The sequence below is a fragment of the Syzygium oleosum genome, unplaced genomic scaffold (genome assembly GCF_021117445.2).
Source record: "Syzygium oleosum isolate NSW1041296 unplaced genomic scaffold, Sole_v2.1 Sole_v2.04, whole genome shotgun sequence".
In the NCBI taxonomy this organism is placed as follows: domain Eukaryota; kingdom Viridiplantae; phylum Streptophyta; class Magnoliopsida; order Myrtales; family Myrtaceae; genus Syzygium; species Syzygium oleosum.
In genome coordinates this window covers 5193318-5215815 of record NW_026607488.1, presented here as the reverse complement: position 1 = coordinate 5215815, position 22498 = coordinate 5193318, and the positions used below count along the sequence as shown (strand labels likewise).

At 41.3% G+C, this 22498-nt stretch overlaps 2 protein-coding genes and 1 non-coding gene across 3 annotated transcripts; 2 read left to right on the top strand and 1 right to left on the bottom strand.

Annotated features, from left to right (window-relative positions):
• Nucleotides 1–533: 533 nt before the first annotated feature.
• LOC115674391 (uncharacterized) lies at nt 534–8039 on the bottom strand. Its single transcript, XM_030596775.2, has 12 exons — nt 7855–8039; nt 7133–7260; nt 6863–6925; nt 5981–6102; nt 5385–5500; nt 4489–5296; nt 3391–4122; nt 2654–2875; nt 2481–2576; nt 2199–2393; nt 1960–2073; nt 534–989 (listed from the first exon to the last, which is right to left on the bottom strand). Exons 1-12 carry the CDS (start codon nt 7950–7952, stop codon nt 729–731), a joined length of 2955 nt encoding a protein of 984 aa, XP_030452635.1. The 5' UTR covers nt 7953–8039; the 3' UTR covers nt 534–728.
• Nucleotides 8040–9260: 1221 nt separating this feature from the next.
• Nucleotides 9261–9342, top strand: TRNAS-CGA (transfer RNA serine (anticodon CGA)). The gene has a single exon. It is a non-coding gene; the product is annotated as a tRNA-Ser (tRNA).
• Nucleotides 9343–15158: 5816 nt separating this feature from the next.
• Nucleotides 15159–22176, top strand: LOC115674392 (tocopherol cyclase, chloroplastic). The gene is made up of 10 exons (XM_030596776.2): nt 15159–15622; nt 15931–16175; nt 17038–17117; nt 17618–17694; nt 18184–18353; nt 19223–19320; nt 19781–19888; nt 20305–20421; nt 20712–20861; nt 21583–22176. Exons 1-10 carry the CDS (start codon nt 15282–15284, stop codon nt 21757–21759), a joined length of 1563 nt encoding a protein of 520 aa, XP_030452636.1. The 5' UTR covers nt 15159–15281; the 3' UTR covers nt 21760–22176.
• Nucleotides 22177–22498: the final 322 nt, after the last annotated feature.

Sequence of the window (22498 nt, the reverse complement as noted above, 5' to 3'; positions counted from 1 at the left end):
TATACGCAAGAGAAGGAACCGCACGCTCTTTGATCAGGTTCGATGTTATTGTTGTGCAAGAAAACACCATGTTCCTTGAACAAAGATGCGATCGGGAGATTTGCCTTCATAAACTCGGCCCAGGTCACGTCTCTCTCTCTCCCGGAGAGAACCTACGGATTACCCCTCACCAAAATTCTATGGCAAATAACGTGTACTGGAGGAGTTCCGAATCGAATGCGTCGCCGAGGCACGAATTTGGCTTTACTTCCCCATTCGATACCGTTGCAATTACCAACCGCCTTACCGACTGTTATCATCTGTGAATTCAGGAAACAGCTTTAGATTTCAATTACTTCATCTGTGTGATAATTTTCGTCCGAGACGAATCCGGATGGCGTGACCGTTGCAGCTGCCCCAAAAGGCAAAAGCTCAGGTACAACCGTCTAATATGAATTACGTGCTGGTGACACTAATGTGCCTGTGCAATCAGACGATTTTGGCAAGGGAAAAAAAACTTCCGGAATCAAGCAGCAAAGTACTCAAACCAATCATAGTGGAAATTCGCAATTTATATCTATTTTCGGCCAGTCATATTGCCAGAAGGAAAAATTCACTAAGACCATGCTACAAAACTGATAACTGTAGATTACAAATTAGAAGTTAAGTCTTCTATTGAGATCGGGGAAGAAATAGGAAAAACCCTAGTACATGTGAAAGTGAGAGAATGAATAAGATGGAGGCTCCCCTCACCTCCACTTCTCTTGCAATTCTTTCCTCTCGGACCAGATCCACGTTACGAAGATTGCCGCGATGAGCGCGGCTATTGTCAAGAGAAGCAAAGCATAGCTGAAGTCGTCGGTGAGTGAATCATAGGTCCTTGACGGTGCAAGCCGGGTGAAAAAGAGATCAACGCCGTACGTGAAGACAAGGGTCGTTGACTCCAGCTTTGCAGGTACCGTAACTATGCCTCGAAGACCTTCAACTTTAAGGGCATGTGTCACATAAGACTGCACAAGAGAGTATACAGTAAGTCCAAGGGCTCACAGAAATCGAGTGCCAGAGTAAGGGATGATAAATAAGTGTTCGAAGAACCAGAACTTTGCATCAAGTATTTACTAAACAAGAATGAGGGTACTATTACTTCCGGTGCCTAGGATGCTGTCAATATCTAAGTTGTAATCCTGCCATTCCTCTCCACCATGTTGACCTCTCTCGAGAATTATACTCCATGCTAAGAAGCTCAAAATTGACCCCAAATACACATGCCGTGTAAACACGCAGAGAAGAAATTAAAATGATTTAGATGTTAGTTTGTCACTGCATAAGAATAAGCCATACAATCTATTTGATATGCAACTTCTGTTCAGCAAACAAAAAATTGATTTAAAACTTTCTACGAGACTCAGCCCGGTTGACTAGTGTGAAATTCCTAACATCAATTTGAGTTGCACGTTTGTAGTACCGTACTTTACCACAAGCTGAAGATCGCTGTCCATTTTATAACTATATATCAATTGCTTATATTTGCTGTTAATTTTATGAAGGGATAATGACACAAACGGTCCCTGAACTTTGGCCCAACGTGCAATGTGGTCCCTGAACTCTTAATTTGTCCAGGGACCACATTGAACAAATTAAAAATTCAGGGACCACGTTAAACATTAGGCTAAAGTTCAGGGACTACATTGAACAAATTAAGAGTTCATGGACCACATTGCACATTGGGCCAAACTTCAAGAACCGTTTGCGTCATTATCCCTTTTGGTGAAAGTGAATTCTACTACAAAAACACTCCTTATGAGACTCAGAAAACGGCAAAGAAAATCAGATATTCAACCTCCATACATATTACTCTCTACTTATGCTAATGGTTATACTCATAATTAATGCGATACATACAGAAGAAGAAAGTTCGCTCATTCATCTATCAGAAATAATGAACAATAGTTCAAGACAATTACAGCTAACATACAGCACCTGAGGTATAATTGGGAGAGAATCCGTGAGGGGTATAATTCCTTCTTCTTTCTCAGCTTGTGTAGGATTAACAGTACGCCGAGGATCTAAATATCGCTTATCCAAAGCCAATACCTGAACAGGAACAGCAGGCATTTGATACAAAGCCTTATAAGCATATTCACCTTCAGATGTGCACATATGTGTGAGCTCTTTTAGGGTGTGAAAAGAAAAAAAATACGGTAACTCTTTTAGCCTACCTGATCACCAATTGTACCGATTAGAAGCTGCTTTGAAGTTATGCCTTTGGCAGTTGATGTCACAGTTATAGCTTTCACTGAGTGAGTAAAAAAGTAAGACTGTGATTTTGCTATAACCTCTGGCCGAGAATACGAAGATACAGGTGAAGTAAGATTATGTTTCCCAACAACTAGCTTCAAAACGTCTTTGTTATCCTGTAGCATATATCAGTACAATATAAAGTTAAGTTCGCACGAGGAACTATAAAATATTTGCACAGAACAACATGTTCAGGAAATTACCGCTCGAGACTGATCATAAATCTCGACAACTGACATTTCATATCTGTGTGCTCTGAGATTAAAATAGTGGTAGACAACCCAGTTCTCGCTAAAAACCTGGAACAAAAGTACATACGTAAGGAGCCATATTTTTCAGTGATGGAACCAACTAAAAGAAATGACAGAAAGCTTACAGCATGGACTGGAGCTTGTGAGCCCTGATGAGTCATGCGGTGCAATATACGACCAGTTATGGTATCAATAAGATACACTACCAGCGATGACTCCTCGGGGGTCGCTGATCCAATTTCACCGCTACCTTTTGGTGCAGTTGTTGCCAGAAACAGTAGATTTCTTGATATATACTTGTACATCACATCTTGGTCACCTATCAACTTTGCCTGAGTGTGAACCACCTAGATAACCCACGAAAAGAAGTAAAACAATAAATATACAGCAGCAGAGAACCGCCTCAACATGAAACAGAGCAAAGAATGAGAGCATGAGCAATAGGGAAGGCCACGGAAACAGTTGTTCAGATTAGATGGTTAAGAAATGACCATGTCCAACAGTGGGATATACATTGTGCGTGTTTGTATTTCTGTTTCTGCACACATGTAAGTATGACAGTCCCCCTTCCTGGAATAAGGCCTATTTTTTGTTTTTGTTTTTGGTCAAAGATTACTCATAAATCAAGTATCAGCAGAAAGACAAGGCATAGAAAAAATGCAGAATGCCAATGCTTCCACGAATGATATTAACACCAGAGTCATATTAACAGAATGTGAAATAAATTCAACCAGCTGAGCTAAAACACATTTTCATGAGCCAGCCACATATATCATTTCCCACAACTCCAATAAATAGGGTAAGGTATCCACACTACATCTTCTTGCTAATTCTCAACTATAAGTAATTAAAGCTGTCTTACCTCGTTTACTTTACGTGTCCCCGTTGCAACAATCTTTTCTGATTCTGCAGGGAGTACAACTGACCATAAGTCTTTGGGACCAAAACAGTATTCATCCTCTTCATCATGACTACAAGAACCCTTAGATACATGCCCCCTGATGATGCCATTATCAGCTTCAACTGAATACCAGTAAATATTCGAGATTTCAGGACGGAAGATACTTAAAGCCTCTGTAGATCTAGGGTATAGGTGCGCTTGCTGGTTTGCATCTACAAGTAAATGAAGACGCTGTTCTGTTGAATCTGTCAATGGCAGAGGAATAACTTGCACTATAGAATGTATAGGAACCAAAGAATTGAGCTCCTCGCCCGTGTAGGTATCAATGAAAGAGAGAAGGCCTGGTGCATCATCACTTGGTCCACACCGACCAACAACGAGAACAGATGGATTCTCATCCATCGCATGATGATGAGGAACCTGCCATGGATAAATACGGAGCCCAGTTGGATAAACACACTCCCCAGATTTATGGAGTGATTGTACGAAGAGAGACCAAACAATCCTTCCATCTCCTGTGTGCAATGCAAAGACTTTGCCAGCCCCAGTAAGCACTATGAGCAACTTGCGGAAACCATTGTGGTCTCTGGTCATTTTGCTCTTCTCGGAGCTTTTCAACCTCATCTTTTGTATTGCTGCTACATCCTCGGGGCTTGCAAGCATCAAAGTCCCCTTGAGCTTCAGAATGTGCCCCTTTGGGTTTTGGGAGAAAAGAAGACCATCAGAAAAAAAGAATACACAAAAAGATATATTCTCAAGATAATTTAAAAGTTCTTCACAGCATTGATCATCAAGCCCCCTTCTCTTTCTTTTTTTTGTTTTCGAAAAACAAGCAAGCAAAGGGGCAATGCCATAAGGTAGGAATAGAACCCAAGACGGTCTAGGTAAGGAAAGATGACCACTGGGCCGATCCCTGGTTCCTCCATCAAAACGCCCTTACTATAAGGAGAATCTACATGTAGGGTAATATTGGGATTCAATTTTTCCAAAACAAATTTGCAAACGAGTTTGGTGCATCTAAATGGGGCAAACATTTCATCTTTTACATAATATACATACCTTAAGCCATTCGAAGAGATTCTGTTCCACTTTTGATACTGAAACGCCATCTTTTTCCACAGGTAGTTCTGAGGTTGTTACATCTATCACTGATGCAAGGCCATCCTCCCTAGACCAAACTATCTCACCCTGTTGGATCAATAATAATGAATGATCTTCCATGACAATTAAGGCCCTAAACCCATGAGACCTGTCTGTCCTAACATAGTTGTTTATGAAGACCTTATGGACCAGACCTCTATGGTTATTGATCTTAATGGTCTCCTTCAGCAAATCCATATTCCAGTCATGAACAGGTTTCACGACAACGTGGAGCTTCTCATTTTCATGTCGAATGAGTGCAAAAGCCTGCTGGCTCTCTGATAATGAAATAGCATCACTGAGAGCTGCTGCTTCCGTAATTTTTTCAACCAGCTCCACGTTTCCTCCATCGGTCACTCTGGCAAGGGCTAGGAACTTATTTGTTTTCAGAGCAAACATATTAGCAAGCTTGGAAGGTAATATCTCTACCACCCCGTGAGAATCATCAACTAAACTCGAGATCTGTGTCTTTTGATAGTTGATTTCTCCATCTTGGAAGAATATCGTTAGTAAAACTGATCTAGTGGCATCCAATGCCACAAGTACTTCATCTGAAACTAGCACTGTATCCCCAGAAAAGCCACCAGGAAAATCTACATTTACATGCTTTATCTCGTCTCCCTTTCTGGGGTTGATTTGATATGCATGAAACTGGGAAGATTGAAGATATCCTAGAACACGTACAGTCTCCTCTCCAGGAGACTGGACAACCTGCTGAACCTCTAAGCTATAAAGAGGAACAGAGAAAGAAAAAAAGATCATCCATTTGTTCAATTCAGCGAAAAGCACATACAGGAAAGACCAATAAACCGAACCTTTCAGCGGCAAAATCCTTTCTCCAAATAATTTCACCATCAACACTAGAAACAGCATGGAGACACCCTTCGGCAAAAGCAAAAATCAAATTTTCCTTATCAACTCTGAAACTTGTCTGCATAAGATGGCTCTATATATCAGTAATGAACAAAATAGCATCACAACAGTATAAGATCAAAGCAGTGATGCGAGGTAAATTAACATTAGCATTATTATTATTTTACAATTATTGTTATTAGTATGGCACCCTATATTTCTGCCAAGTGTAAAGGTATTCACATTACAATGTTATTAATATGACTATTTCGAAGATAGATAGACAGCAACGGGGCTAATATGTGGCTCCATAACCCTCTTCAAAAGGGTATGCTAGATAACAGACGTATAGACTTTCTGTTTTCTAGCATCTTCTTTCATAATGATCAAGGCTGAAAAGCCCAGAGTACCGTATTGAACATAGCATACCAATAACTAAATTGTAAGCATGAACAGCTTAACCTCAATGGCAGGTACATCTTCGATTCAAACGGAAAAAGAAATAACAATTGAAAATGTTAATGGAAAATTCTGCTGCATCAAGATGATAGTCACATACTGGCACGATTAACATTGTCTTTGAGGGGTTTGAGCCTTTCAAAACGGACTCCCAAACTAATTGTCCGTCAGGAAGATTCCAAGCTCTTAGAATACTTCCCCCAGATGATAGGGTAATGACATCTGCCAAAAACGAAGACAGAAGCACAATAAGTATACACTATCATAAAGTGAAGCCAGCAGGCATTAGCCTGTAATGGCAAATGGTTGCAGACGAGCTACGGACAACGAGAATGGAAAACTGGAATGAAGAGATACATTTGTGTCAAAAGCAATAGAGCTGTTAAAATGATTAATTAAGTAACCTTTGCACGCCATTATCAGATTTAAGGAACCTACTCTATCGAACAAGAAACAGGATCCCACCCTTTAAGTCCAGAAACTTTGTTTCAAGTTGTAGCCACTAAGGTAGAACTATTTTTATCTAACAATGGAATTGATGACCCTGCTAACCAGAGTATCCTATGATGCGGGTGGACTTACCTAACGCTGCTATATGGAAAACTACAGGTAGAAAAGAATTATAAACTTCTATGTCATCAGTCAACTTGAGTGTCTGGAAAAATAGCTCTTGCTGTTGGGTCATTCTGCTCTTGTTCTCTTTGAATAACTTGTTTTCTTCATTAAAAAGAAATGAAACAATGACAAATCTTAACTTATACAACAGTGAATTCATATTACCGGATGCGACAGGCTAAACTGCAACACATAACAAAACAAGTAGGCGAGCTACTTATAGAAAAACCCGAATACCCAAAAGAAGGAGAAACTCAGTTAGCTCAAAGAAATACCACAAGCAAATATAGGAATTGACTTGTTTAGAATGGAGTTTAGAGAAAACGATGAAAAACAACATAAAAGGCAAAAGACATAGCCATTGTACATTTTCCAAGAGCAATATCAATTCCATCAATGGCATCATCAGCACCGAGAACATGTCTCCAATCTGCAAACAAACATTGCGCAAGAGACATAAGTTTCATAAAATAAAATCCAAGTACCAGACCAGAGTAAGTGTGTCAAAATTAGAAGTCTTCTTAAACATCAGTTGGTCTTCTTTTGCCAATAGAAGTTACAAACCGTGTCGAATTACAGATAGCCCCTCCACATGAATAAATGACATTGGATTTTGTCCATGATGAGGAGTACTCACATATATCACCATGGCGGAGATCAAGCGATGCTATGACATTCTGCTCCGTTGACACCACGACGCGCTTTCGGCCAGCCTTCTGAGTGTGAAACACCGCGTGCTTGACCTTCCCAATGTACTTTTGATGCCTAAGATTATCAATTCGCAAGTAAAATTAAATTAAATCAATAAGCCAGGTGCTGATCATGTATGGCACACTGCATTTTTAGACCGCAAGCCACTAACAAAGGTACGACAAAAACTACCAACACTGGCGTCCACTTCCGCATCACCTACGCAACGCTGAAAACACCACCAATCACCACTCTCAACTTCGCATATCGATTTATCGATCAAAAGCCACATCTTCAGCTAGTTTTAACTATAAACTAGTGTCTTGCACGAGAAAATACATCAACCTATGCGTTCAACTCAGAGGATACCTCCCTCTACAATCAAAGCTGCCCGTAAACTGCGATTTCAGCTAACGCATGTCCGGTCTGAACCGCGTATATTTCGCATATCGATCAGAACCGACCTCGACAACATCCAAAAACCGACCTAATTCACAGACTCGATTCAAAAAGCACCACACGCCGCGGGAAATTCAGTAGCGGATTAACCGAGACGAAGCATCGCCACGGCACGGGCGAAGAATCGAGCGACTTCTAGCAGGTATGGAGGTCAAACGAACAGCAAGCCAAATCGAAATCCGCAGATTCTCCCATGGAAACGAGGCTTACCAGTCCATGAGGCCGACCTGATCTTCGTAGAGCGAGGAGACGAGGTTCGTGGACGACAGGAAGAGCGCGAGGAAGAGGACGAAGGTCCTGATCGCCATGGTTGCGCTGAGGCGACGTCGCGAGCTCGCTCTCTCTCTCTCTCTCCGCCTCTGTCTGTGCGACGAAGGGACGGATCTGAGAAGTCGAAGCGCAGCACTGTGGTTTCAGTTACGAGAGTTGAAAGGAAAAAGTACAAAGACGGCGAAATTATGAACGAGGCCTCAGCTTTTTGACTGAATATCACTTTGGACCCTGTACTTTAAACGACGTGGGATACGGTTGAGAAAACGCAAAACTCTACGAGAGCCGATGTGAAGAATTATATACAAAAAAATTGTATGTTAATCTATGTTTTGATATTTTGGGAAACAATGTAAGTTTAATTATATGATAAGTCCATCCCCGGCCTTTGTGGACCGGGCTCGAGTGCCGGGGACCCGGGCACGAGCGCCGGCATTCCTAACCCAACCTTTGTGGACCCGGGCTCGGACACTGTGAACCCGAGCCTGAGCGTTGGGGAACTAGGCTCAAGCACTGAGGTCTTGGGCCCGACCTCTTTGAAACCAAGGTTAGGCTGGCCCAGTGAACCCGACCTCGGCCTCTAGACCGCCCGCTACTAAAGACTCGATAATAGGTCTTAGGGTCTTGTGCTCAAGTGTAGAGTCTCTCATCCAAGTGCCAATGTCTAATCATATTTTGGGAAATAATTTTCGATTTTTTAAAGAGAAAATCATTTTTCTGAATTCAAGCATAATTTTCCGTTGGCTAATTTTACGCTAACTCATTTTGTTAAGCAATTCAAATGCCAAAAAATGAGAAAAATATTTATTGCAAAACACCCGAAGCCTAAAATCATATAAAATACTATGGGTAAATCCACATCTCAGAGACACAATGCAAATTGTTGCTCACTGTAATATGATTTTATCAGTATAGATTCACTTTCACAAATAAAAAAAAAACATAAGAGATTACTAATCTTTAATTCCTTCTTTAACTTGTCCGAGTATACTAGTTTTTTTCAATGCAAGAGTTTCAGACGGCCTATGTATAGGCATTTTTCGAGACGTTTATGAATGCAGCGTCATCGATCCAATTTATTATAAGTGCCATTTATATTTGAAATCACGATGGATCAAAAGATATTTAATTAGATATACGGCATCGCGGTAACGCGTCCGCATACACAAGCTATATAAAATACGTTCTCGCGTTTCACCGAATTAAAATTTTCAAATCGCAGGCAAAACAGAAAGCGCAACGATCGAAAACCTAACCTTGATATATTACCTCGTTCACTGCAGATAAGGAGCATAGAGTAAAATAATAATATTATATAATATTTAATTTGAGGAAGTTAACAAACCGTCGATATGTCCGAGTGGTTAAGGAGACAGACTCGAAATCTGTTGGGCTTTGCCTGCGCAGGTTCGAATCCTGCTGTCGACGATTTCCACCCCTCCCACACCCCCCCCCCCCTCCCTTTTTTTTTTCTTTTTTCATTTCCTTTGAGAATATAAGTTTCGACCCTTCTAAAATTCTTTTAATTCCTTTTTATTTCCTTCTAAAATTCTTTTAATTTCCCTTTTAGTTTTTTGGGTATCAATGCTTATCTTGAGAGCTACAAATCTCGAGATTGACCAAACTCTCCATGGCTTCAGCACAAGCGACTTTTGCTTCCATCTTGCAGGCGACCCAGAAAAGAATAAGTGCACCTCACTCCATTCCTCTCCCTAGTCCTGGCTTCCGAGCCTTCGTTGATCTCCATTCTTTTGGCCCTCTCGATCACAGTCCTCAAAGCACTGCTGCAACAGCATCAGTCTCGCCGATATGGTACCCAACTTGGACCTCATCCTCCTCGCGCTCCTCTACGGCACGTTCGTCGCCGGCGTCCTGGTCGCGGCGGTCCTCCTCGCCCTCGCCGGCCTCGCGCTGGCGTTCGCCGCGGGGCTGCTCTCGATCGTCGCCGTCGACTCGTGCTGCGCGCTCCGGCTGCTGTCCTCGGGTCTCGGCGCGGCGAAGGCCGACGTCGAGCTGGGCCTGGGCCTCCTCCTCTGCGCGGCGCTGCGATGCGGGGTTTCTGCTGCTTCTTCCCCGCCGAAGCTGTGGGCGGAGCGCGGGGTTCGGGCATCGACTGAAGCCGCGCGGCGGGCTCGAAGCCGTTTTTCGTGAATTCTCTGGGGACGTATCTCCTCTCCGGAAGCGCATGTATGTTGCGTTCGCTGCACGTCAAGATACATTTGTGATCGACTCTTGCTAATTATTCAAAGTCGACTCATGCCTCTGTTGGAAGGCTGTGAAGGTCTTGTAGCAGACAGTTTCTTCTAGGTGTGACGATAATATTCTTGCGCCGTCATATTCGTGTTGATCAATAGTGTTATTTCGTCTAATATGATGAAATAACTTTCGAGCAATAGTATCAGTTTGACAAGTTGTAGGGATCGCGATTTAAATTCCCCCGGCAATTATGAAATTATTAGGAGGCCATACATTAACGAAACCGGTTCATGTTCGTATGCTGCGGTCGTGGATAATGTCTATATATGTGTGTGATCCAGTCCAATCCTGAAGGGAAAAAATAGGAGTACGTAGGACACGCACATATATAATCATGACAGATAAAATACTGTTCACTCAATGTCCTATTATGACATATCAATCAGTATTTATTGTCCAATTACTTGTACTACCACTCACACATGATCTTATATGTAGATGTTGGCTTTCACATAGAAGGCACGACCTTTTCTTTTCCCAAATTGTAGAAGCCATATCTCTCTCTTCTAATCATTTCTCTTGACATGCTGCAACATTTTCCTTCCGAGTTTATATCCCATATTTTGTGTAAGCTTTCTTAACGTTGCGAATCACTTTGTAATTTTATTTTATCAAGTTATACCTCCCTTAAGTGCAGACTACCGCCCTTGCGGATGGTTTCACTTTTATATCGCAATTTAAATATCATTACGTACCTCTCTTGAGTGCATATTATCGCCCTTACGGATGGTTTTTCTTTTTTATATTGCAATTTAAATAGCAATACTTATCATTTTATAAATCGCCTTACCTTTCCTTCTTGCTTATTTATGAATCGCTTAGTAACTCTTTTTATTTTTCTTTGTGTTAGGTTATGTTTGCATAATCATTTTAGAATACCTAGCTTTTATATTTTAGAACTTAATTTTTATCTTCCCTTAATAGATTTCGATTTTCTTATCTCCTTTCTTTAAATCACAAACATAGACGTTTTTAGGATATCATCAACATTTTAGCCATCTTGTCATATCACTTCTAAGTTTAAATATCTTCTTTATATAGATCCCGAGGTCCTCGAGTCATTATGGTATTAGAGAAAAAGAGGATTATATATATAACACAATCAAACACGTCTTTGTCGAAAATATTAAAATTAAAATATACACGACATAATGCACACAATTTATATGGGTAGTCCATACCACAAAAAACCATAAATTAGTACCACTTGAACACATATATCCCAAACTATTTATGAACCTATAAAAACACTCAAAGTGGTACTGTTTGGACAAATTTATCTCCCACTTACACGTCCGTCCCAATTGGCTGTTAAACACCGTACGTGTGAACCGAGGTCGAAAATTAAACTTGCGAAGTAATTGGACGCGGAAAATAAATCATACTTGTTGCAGATGCGGCAAGAAATGTTGCTTTGTACTGGATTGGAAATGATGTGTAACTAGATTTAACTAGACATTGATGTAAGTACTTTGCTGCCGATTTTCAGATGATGTGACTAGATGGGGATACGTGACCTTGCTGGTTTCGATGTTGCTGTTGAACCAGGATGCTGGTTTCTTGATGCTCATGATTCAAGTCCCAAGTGTTGATGTTGCTGTCGAATCAGAATGCAAGTTTCGATACTGTTCATGACAGATGAAAGCTGAAAGTTATATTTTCTTGCAGGTTTTGCTTATCAGTGGCGAACCAGGTAATGGACCTGCGTGTGCTGTGCAGTCCGTGCCTAGAATTATACTTAAGAAAACGGTATTCAGTAAAGCCAAGCCATTCAGAGTCACTCGGCAGAGCTATTCGCCACACATTCATTTACTACATCAATTACTGCAGCAATGTCATTCAAGTTCATAATTCCGATAAGATATTTAGACCTCCAAATCGATATTATTTTTACTTATCGGTAGGATTGTCAAAATGGGTAATAAACCCAAATCTTAATCTATATTTATGAAAATGGGTCATAAGTGGGCCAGCCTAATTTTAAAATATGGGTCAACATGGGTTCTAAAGAAAAAAGGCCCAAAAAATATGAGTTTTAATGGGTTGAGCAACAAACCCACTTTCAACCCAGCTTGACTCCATGTCCTCTCTTCTCTCTCATTGGAATCTAGGGTATGCACGGTCCAGGTGGGCGGTTTCCACCCCGGAACCGTGGACCGCCCGCTACAGGATCGGTTCCAAAAATTGGAACCGAGAACCGCCCGTCGGTTCCATGGACCCGCCTGAGAACCGGACCGTCGGTCCGGTCCGGTTCTTGGGCGGGTCCATGGAACCGGTCCCAACAAGTTTTCCTGGACAAATAAAAAAAAAATCTGTGGACCAACATCGGATCAACAGAACAAAAGGAAAAGAACATAACTTTTCATACAATTCCTATACTATGATCGATTATATTAACAACATCATCCATAAATCAAGTGGGCGTCCATTAATTATTGGGAAAAATGATCAAGGTATCCCAATTACACAAGAGCTTCAGACATGATAATAAATTTTCTTCTTTTTTTAAATTTTTTTTTGGTCAGATTTTTTTAATTAAAAATTTTAAAAAATAAAATATATTATTATTATATTACCGGTCCAGTCCGGGTGGGTGGTTCCACACCGGGAACCGGCCCAAATAGTACTGGTTCCAAAAAATTGGAACCGGGAACCGGACCGGTTCCCTTGGGAACCACCGGTTCCGGGCGGTCCGGGCGGGTCCCGGTTCTTTTGCACACCCCTACTGGAATCTCGCCGCCCCCTCTCCGTTTCTTCCGTCCCTCCGCTTCCTATCGTCTTCTGGTTTCCCTCATCGCCGCCGCCGCGAGTCTCCATCCCCGACCGGACGCCATCGCAGCAACCGCAATCCCCTCGAGCGAAGCCACTGCGTGGTGACGCCGCCATGCCGCAAGTGGAGGAGCAGTTGCCCGCGAGCCCGGTGCGGGACACTTTCATCGAGCTCGTCGAGGGAGGAGGCACGTCAACTGGCCGTGGAGCCCGGTCGTCCCCGTCAATGACCCTACTTTGCTCTTCGCCAATGCAGTTGTTGCGATTTCCTGTGATTGGGACTCAGCTCAGTTTCGCCTTCGTTGCCTTATTTGTGAAGATTCTTGTTACTTTTGCGAAGTTCTCGGAGCAATTTTGCTTTGCTGAACTTTGGGATTGCTGCGTTGTAGAGTGGGGCTCTGTGAGGAGGCTTTGATTGGATATTGCGAAATGTAGGAAAATGGTGTTTTGCCAGATAATTTCATGGTCCCGAATTCGTTGAAGGCTTGTGGGGCCTAGATGTGGATTGGGTTTGATAAAGGGGATCATGGATATGTGGAGAAGATGGGTCTTGGTGGATGTGTTTTTGTGGCAAGTAGTGTCTCATTGATTTTTACGGGGAGTGGAGGCTGTCGTAGGACGCATGGAAGGTGTTTGATTCTATACCTAAGAGAAATGTGGTCGCTTGGAACTTTATTTTAGTGGCTATGTTTAGAATGGGACGAATGAGGAAGCGATCGATGTGCTCTATGATATGAGAGTCGAAGGTATCTAGCTCACACGATTAACTATGTCGGGCTATCTTTCGGAGTCAACAAATATAGGAACTTATGATCCTCGGTTCGATCCTTGAAAACGTCTGAACCATTCATAGGATTAGAACCGCATAACTTGCTTGAGTGGAAGTGGATTTTGGAAAATGAGTTAAAATATGGGTCACTTTTGACTTTTTATTTTTTCTCGGACTCATTTATAACCTATTTAGAAAAAAATGAGTTACCCATATGAAGTTGGGCTCATTAAAATTAAGTAACAAATGATTTGGAACCCATTTTCCCAGTCTTTCTTTATACTAAGTATTTCAATTTATAGGTTTTTCGCATATTTTATTTACTAAAATTTTTATTGTTTAATTTGCTTTTTTAATTTGATGCGAAGTTTTATTTTTGTAAAATATACATGTGAAGAGGTTAGAGTGAGTTAAATAGGTGGGTATAGGTTTCCGTAAAATATTAATGTGTTCTGGTAATATGGGTCAGGTCGGGTATGGATCACTATTTGCATTACATGAAAATGGGTTAAAATGGGTCAATATAAGTCTGACCATATTTGACTTGACCCAAACTCGACCCGATCCACCCATTTGACGGCCCTACTTATGAGTGAGCGAAAGAATCGGACCGAACTAATTTAAACACCAAAAGCATAGCCGGACGATAGATCTTCTCATTTACTTCCAATTTCACCACTTTCATCTATAAATATGTTGTTTTGTGAGGTTCAAGTGTGTCCAATCACGTCAGTACACATCGAATTCTCAAACATTGGCCTTCCATATCGTATAAGGCAGAAAGTGTAAGGTTCTCTTTATTTTACGAAAAATAAATAATTTAGATAATATTTTTCTAAAATTATTGTTTGCATCGCTTTAAAATATACGTGAACAAAAAATATTTTCATTATTCACAAAAATATTTAGATATAAATAATTATTGATAATGAAAATAGTTTTTATTTTGAAAATTATTGCAAAAAATATAAACGACAGTGACTGCTACAGTACCATCGTACCTTGCTACAGTATTTTGCTACGGTACGGCAACAACCAAAAGGGTTATTGGCAACATTATCCAAGGAAAAGAAAATTGCCAAATTGGTGGGCCACTGCGGCGCGGCAGCAGATGCAACGTCCATTTTTTTACGAAATAAAACAATTTAGCAATTTTGGCGGTATTTGTCCCGATTGAAAAATAGACCAATAGCAAGAAGACCAGTCAAAATCTCGCAAATAGCTTCGATTCCCACGTGGACAAAAGTACAAAAACCCATGTAGGATTTTTCCGCACGCCACGTGAGCGGTTGGTGTGCGCCCAATCCACACGCACCGTTAGATGGATAGCCTCTCCCGCAAAGAGCCGTACGATCTAACGGCTCGCGCGAACTCGCGGACCCACCAAACCCAAATCCCCCGTCGTCTTCTTCCTCCTCAATTTAACCGCCACGTGCCGTCCTGTCGTCCACTTGTTCACCTTGCAGCCTGAAACACCACACTACACGCAAACACCATCATCTCAGGAAGAACTGCAGAAGATCCTCCTCCTTCTCTCCGCAATCGATCGCTCCTCGACCGCGGCCAGGCTCCGATGGAAGCGACCTCGATCGTGCTCTGCGATGTCCGCCACTTCGCGCCGAGGCGGCGCGGCTTCCGGTCGACCGGCCCTGATCTCAGCCGGGGCCGGTGTCGGTGCCCATCGCCGAGGCCGGGCTCGCTCAGGCTAGGGCCGCGGAGGAGCTCCAAAGCCGTCGTTCTCGCGTCCGCCTCCGTGGGCGACGCTTACGGCTCCTCGTCGACGCTCGACCGGAGAGAGGCGGAGAGCGACAAGACGGCTTCCTCCGCGCCGTCTTCTCCTCGTCCTCCCGCCTCCGCGGGCCCCGTTTACGTGCCCACGCCGCCGAATCGAGAGTCGCGGACTCCTCACAGCGGGTAAATCGCGCGGCGTTAGGGTCGTGTCTGTTGTTGTTGTTGCTTTTCTGTGGTCGAAGTTGTGGTTGGAGTGTGAGGTGCTTGCTTGTGCTGGAGGGGATTCGGGTAAATCTGATTGAGGCTTTTTGCCTGTTCTAGGTGCCGCGTTTGATTGAACTAGCATCTCGGAGTCGTAGATATCATAATATGCTTTTGCTTCCTCGAGCTCCAGTACATTGGTTTTCAGGATCTTCGTGAATGATTTTAATAGTTTATAACCATTGCTTTGTTGAGATGCTATTTGATGAATCTGTCGCTTATTGAATTAGGTACCATTTTGATGGGAGTAGCCGGAAATTTTTTGAAGGATGGTACTTTAAAGTGTCTATTCCTGAGAGGAGACAGAGCTTCTGCTTCATGTACTCTGTGGAAAATCCTGCATTTCCCAAGAAGCTCAGTGCTTTAGAAGTGGCACAGTATGGATCTCGATATACTGGAGTTGGTGCACAAATTCTTGGTGCTGATGACAAGTATATTTGCCAATTCTCCGAGGAATCTGCCAACTTTTGGGGAAGTAAGGCTTTGATGTTTCGTACAGTAATTCTTGATACGGAGTATGCGCTAATAGTGTACGCTCACCCGGCAAAAGCAGTACTTTTGCTGTCAACTTTGTCAAGATCTGCCTTTAACGTATATGCCTTTAAAATAGAGACATCTTATACTCAATAAAGAGTGGAAATTGGTAAGCTAGTAAACTGTGCTTTTTTCAATTACTAGATGGGGAGCTATTATTCGACAAAAAAAAAAAAGATGGGGAGCTATTTAAGCTCTCAACATGGTTTTTGGATGAATAGTGGAGTGATTTATGGTTTACTAATAGGAAACAACTTTGGCTTGTGATTACCCATAATTCACCTAGGTAGAGCCCTTTGGACCTGCTCTTAGCCTGTAAACTTGGGGTCTTATGCAGAAAAACTGGCTATGATCTCCTGCTGACTTAACACATGACAAACCCCACGCGCAATAACATGCAAGCAGCACTCTGCTTGAACTGGCTGTGAGCTTTTTAATAGTGCACCAAAGTATATGAATACTGGAGAAAAGGAATAGCACTTTGGACCTTTGCTGTTGCTTCAAGGGTGATCCCATACTTCCCTTTCCATCTAGGAAGACAAAGATCAGAATTTTAAGTTGTCTTTATTTAAATTTGGATTTCTGTATCTCACACATGGTCTGCGTGCACTGTAATCTATTATATCGCACTATCTTCTTTGAATTATGTTATTTTTATTCCGTTATATTTCAGGTCTATTCTGATTCTCTGTTTGGGATTGTCTCATTTTTTTGGGTTGAATTGATTGTCTTCTTCACTCTTCAGGCAATGATGTCATGTGTCATACCAACTGTTTTCTAATGGCTTGCTTTTCAATGCTTAGGTAGGCACGAGCTTGTATTGGGGAATACTTTTATGGCTGAAAAAGATGCGAAGCCTCCGAACCAGGAGGTTCCTCCTCAGGTACTCTTTTTTCACTGGGGTTCATCAATTCTGCAAAACTTCTATCATTTGTGATTTATTCTCGCTTTAAGGTTTCATGACAAGTTAAAAGAGGACGTCGGGACTTTCTTCCTTATTTAGTTTTCTTTTTCTTCAGTTTAGTTGAAGGCCAAATTATAATATTGACTTTGCCATTGTAGTATGACTTTTTAGTCTTGCAATATTTCTGATAGAGGATGTTCTTTCTAAGGTACTGTTGTTTGATTAAATTCCTCGAGTTTGCAAAGGTTTAATTAATTTTTTTACACTCTCTTAGTTTGTAATGACATTTTAAAAGAGGATGCTGGAAGTAAATTTTTTCGTCGAGTAAATTTTTTATTCCTCTAATATTGTCTTCTGTCTAGCTCCCCTCCTTACTGGCTCTGATGAGTGATGATCCTAGAGAAAAATGCTGGTGAAAAGTGGAGCGAAATGGATGTCTTCATTATATGCATGGCACTTAATATTTTTGCTTTGCACAGGATTTTAATAGAAGGGTGGCGGAAGGGTTTCAAGTCAGCCCACTTTGGCATCAAGGTTTCATACGAGATGATGGCAGGTTGTTATTCTGCTTTTCCATTGCTTTTGTCTTGATATTTACTGGTTTAAATCCAGCTGCTTGTTAGATCGTCCATCATGCATTGGACACAATACCCTTATATTGCACGAAATGCAATTTACATTTTTGGATTTCCAAAGCACAATTCCTATGAGCTTTCGATCATTCTGGACAGATTGATAGAAAGTGATGGTTATAGCTATTTGTAAGGGACAGAGGAATTATAGAATGATCTAAGGAAATGGCTAGCCTATGCTTGTAGCAGATTTGTAATATTCCATGTTCTACAGAGCAATTTGTTCTTGACTTGTTTCATCGGTATCTTTCTATGTTTTAATTGACGTAGGTCTATCATTCCGAAAACAAAAAAAAAAGGTGAGGGATTCAATCTGCTAGATAGTACTTTAGTCTTGACTATGACTGTTCTTTATCAGTTTCACTGTCTGCCTAATATCTGTCTTTCTCACAGGACCTAGATTCTAATGACAGGTCAAACTATGTGAAAACTGTGAAAACTGCACGTTGGGAGTATAGTACCCGCCCTGTCTTTGGATGGGGCAATGTTGGATCACAACAGAAGTCAACCGCGGGGTGGTTAGCAGCTTTTCCTGTATTCGAACCCCATTGGCAAATTTGCATGGCAGGCGGGCTGTCAACTGGTTAGAATCTAGTCTTTAACCTTTTAAAGTTGATATGTTTGACAGATTGGCCCATTCTCTTGATGTTGTTTATTGTTCTAATAAATGTTTAAACTCAAGTGTCGTTCTAATGGTTTTCTGTTTGTACTGACTGAATCAGAAGTTGTGTTTTGTGGCTATATTCATACATCCAGTTCTCAATTCAGGACTCTCGAATCTGTAGGTTCAACAATGAGGGATTACCATGTTAAACTCTTGTCAGAAAGGAACAGGCTTTATATGTACCTTGACTATGAATCTGATTCAAGGACCATTTCTTTTCTGATAGGCATATGGAAAGTTATAGGAACAGTATTGACTAATAGAACCAGCAAGTTTAGAAAGAGTTTTACTTTCTGTTGTTCTGATAAAACACAATTTCTAAATTTAATCATAGTGATTGATCCTTTAAGTTGAAGGATCGATAACCATGACAGAGTAGAGCTTCTACAAACTTAATGATGTAAAGTGATATGGATGTGATCATCATGCTATCCTCATTCTATGTTTATTTCGATGTTTTTTAAGTTGTTCATGGTGTTGAAGCAGTTACTTGTCATAAAAATCTGAACCCTCCCTTGGTTATTAGAGGGACATATGAAGGGTTGAATAATCTTTTGACTGTGCATAATGTGATGCTTTATCCTTGGGACGTTCTTCATTTTGTTGCACTATAAACTGTAACTAACTATAGCAATCAAATGCTCCTTTTTGCATGTATTATTTTTATTTTGCTTGTAGTAGCGTTGGAATGGTAGATTCATTAGTATTTGGAATTTGTTCGGTATCCTGGTTCTTGCTCATGCATTTCACTGACATTTTCCTTCGAACCTTTCCTTTTGTATTTCTAGGTTGGATAGAATGGGAAGGAGAAAGATTTGAGTTCCAAGATGCGCCTTCTTATTCAGAAAAGAATTGGGGTGGGGCCTTCCCAAGGAAGTGGTTTTGGGTAAGTATTTCACATCGTCCTTTTGACTAGAGCCAAAAAGAGAGGAGAGGTCAGCTCATTTAGTTGATTATTTATCCTGTCTCCGTTGCATAGATGGACTATGTGGGTAAGTTAGGCTTCGGCCGTATTTCCTAATTATGGGACTGGCTTTGAGAGCATCCCTCTTTTCTTATGAAGTTGACAGCTGCAAGAAAAAACAAGATGCAGAATGGATATCTGCTGGCAGTTGTATGTCGATAAATAGCGCTGTAGAAACTCTCTTGGTGATAAAACTAACTTCCTCATTGGGCCAATTGGCAAAATGGATCTGAATTAACTAATATTGTAAGCTTCTAAAAAGGAGCCTTCCATCTTAGGCTTTGACTAGATGCTGCTTCTTATCCTGGCACTGAAGTGATGTCATCATGTGGTCTGCCTAATTGTTTTAATTTGGAGCTTCTTTATTGGCCTCTTTATACAGGTTCAGTGTAACATCTTTGAAGGTGCAAGTGGAGAAGTTGCTCTGACTGCTGCTGGTGGTTTGAGGCAGCTACCTGGACTAACCGAGACGTTTGAAAATGCGGCTCTGGTACTTTTCCCCTGGGATCTAAAATCTGTTTAAATGTCTGTATGGTTAACCAGAAAAAAAGAACAAAAGAAAGAGGAGGAATCACTGACTAGAATGAAAATAAAAAAGAACAGCAGTCTTGGGAAAATGGCCCTGATGGCCTTTCAGTTTGTAAAAAAACAGGGGACGATATCTGCAATGAACCCATGGTAATGGCATGTTTCAATCCCTTAGATTCTATTTTCACTAGAGCTTTCTTGGACTACACATAGGAGAGTTGGGATGGTGATGGTGAAAATCTGGTTTTATCAATACCCATTTTCTCGTTTAGAGTGTTGTCCCCTAATATGTTTTTGGATGTGGGTTTTGTTAGGGAGTGAACTTCAGAATGAGAGATCTCTTCTCATGATGTATCATCCTTCTTTCTCCTGTTGCAGATTGGAGTTCACTATGATGGGATTTTCTATGAATTTGTGCCTTGGAATGGCCATGCCAGCTGGGAAGTTGCTCCATGGGGCTCCTGGTACATGGAAGCAGAAAATGAGACTCACAAGGTAAATATAGTTTTCTGTTATAGCTTATACAATTGTAATGTAGAGTCTCTCGCCACAACCATGACTAAGGCACTTAAGAGGGCCAAAGGTGTGTTGAAGGCTGTTATAGTTTTCATCTTGTGTAAAGTCCTAAACTTTATGCAGAAATTGCTTTGTATTGTCCGGCAGCACATGCCTGTTTAACAGTATGTGCATTTGTCGTAAATTGGCTTTAGACCTTCTTGGCAAGAACAACGTATCTGATTGTGATAAGTAAAGTGAAGTGAGCAGAATTTGTTGATTCTTTGCAGGTTGTAGTGGAGGCAACAACAAAGGATCCTGGTACGCCATTGCGTGCTCCGACTGCAGAGGCTGGCCTTGCTCCAGCTTGTAAAGATTCTTGTTTTGGTGATCTAAAGCTGCAGATATGGGAACGGAGATATGATGGAAGTAAGGGAAAGGTGTGTTTCATATTTTAGACTGATCATCCTCAATTGAAGTAGCAACGCTGTTAACATTTCACTTTGTGCTATAAAATCGATTCTGCATCGTTAACTGATTCTAGAACCTCCTCTTATATGGAAGCCTCCAACACCAATAGTTATGGACAGTTAAATGTAAGTTTTGCATCTCTGCAAATTTTCTTGTTTAACCGAATAATATAATGGGAGTGTCATAAGATATTCCTCGGCATTGCAGTACGGAAGGGATCAAAGATAAATCCTCTTGTATATTGTTAAGTACTTCATCCAAATAATATGTCTTGCAATTTCATCATCCTAAGAGTTAGCAGGGCTAAGGCTATCTTCCTCCCATTTGATGGCCTAGCTGTTGGAAAAAATGAGAGATATGAACGTATGAACTCTTGGCAATAACTGTTGGTAGAGTCCTTTTGGGTGTAGATAATATTACCAACTCCGTAAGGCGAAGAACAACAAAAACCCCTGGAAAAGTGACATTTGTCTTAGTTCAATGCCCGGCAGAAAAGTGAGTTATGCCAAAAAATGGGGAAGTGAATCTGGGACCAATTCAATTAAAATCATTGGTTTGAATGGTTGAACTAATCTTTCCTATATTTCGCTCCATAAAGTTCGTTTATGTCAACTCCGGGCATTCCAGCTCTCGATCCCGTACCATACGGTTTGTTTTCTTTTTTTGTAAGTTGGAAGATACGATCTGCAGGTGATCTTGGACGTGACGAGCAGCATGGCGGCGGTGGAAGTTGGAGGAGGGCCGTGGTTCAACACTTGGAAAGGCAAGACCTCCACGCCGGAGCTTCTGAGTCGCGCTTTACGCGTTCCCGTTGATGTCGATGGGTTTTTCGGTTTGGCTCCATTCTTCAAGCCTCCTGGTCTATAGCTGATGGCTCCTCTTCAGCCTGCGGAGCAAATTGAGCAATGAAAATGCCATTGAGGTTCGCGGGAAGAGCTGTTTGTGACTGTTCGCTTTTATGCAGAGCATTTCCTCTGATTTAGAAGGACAGGTTGAGATTAAAGACAATCTATGAACAATGCTTCTCTACATTTTCCTGTCATTGTTGTCTCGGAGCACCATCTCACTGAAACAACACATAGATGACTTCTTTCTCGGGTCTTTTACCCGGTGCGTGCGGTGATTATTTCTGTAAGGAAAATTGCTCGACACCGTAGGGAGATTGTCGAGAAGCATTTCATTCCTTACGATTACTTTCCGAGCATAGAATTGATCTGTGAACGATGTGGATTCCTCCTGTTCATCTAAACACTTGCTATATGTCAAGATCATTTAGCAGACTAATCTTATGGTTATATACATGGCGCTACATTGTGTTTTCTTTTTCTCAAAAGTACCGGAAACAATGTCACGGTCGAGCTTCGGTTTTTTCATGGCTGCGTCGTGTTTTCCTTCATCTTTGGTTGGATGAAGCTTTCCGATTTGTAAGTTACAAGGATGAACGTTACACAAATTTATGTTTTAGTTAGGATTGGGTGTAGCTAATGTATGTAACCCACAAATCCTAAGCATGGTCTCCGACGAGGGATGGAGCAAAATACGGGTGGTTGAACAATATGATTCTTTCATATGGTTTGCTGGTGAACGGAGTCATAAAACATATTTT

What these genes read in the sequence shown, in the direction of transcription:
- LOC115674391 (XM_030596775.2), bottom strand. Translation starts at nt 7,952, where the DNA reads ATGGCGATCAGGACCTTCGTCCTCTTCCTCGCGCTCTTCCTGTCGTCC. An exon ending in TCTCCGCCATGGTGATATAT is followed by an intron (nt 6,926 to 7,132) that starts GTGAGTACTCCT and finishes GTTTGTTTGCAG; the next exon opens with ATTGGAGACATGTTCTCGGT. An exon ending in TCGGTACAATTGGTGATCAG is followed by an intron (nt 2,074 to 2,198) that starts GTAGGCTAAAAG and finishes GTTCCTGTTCAG; the next exon opens with GTATTGGCTTTGGATAAGCG.
- LOC115674392 (XM_030596776.2), top strand. Translation starts at nt 15,282, where the DNA reads ATGGAAGCGACCTCGATCGTGCTCTGCGATGTCCGCCACTTCGCGCCG. An exon ending in TCCCAAGGAAGTGGTTTTGG is followed by an intron (nt 19,321 to 19,780) that starts GTAAGTATTTCA and finishes CTCTTTATACAG; the next exon opens with GTTCAGTGTAACATCTTTGA. An exon ending in ATGATGGAAGTAAGGGAAAG is followed by an intron (nt 20,862 to 21,582) that starts GTGTGTTTCATA and finishes TACGATCTGCAG; the next exon opens with GTGATCTTGGACGTGACGAG.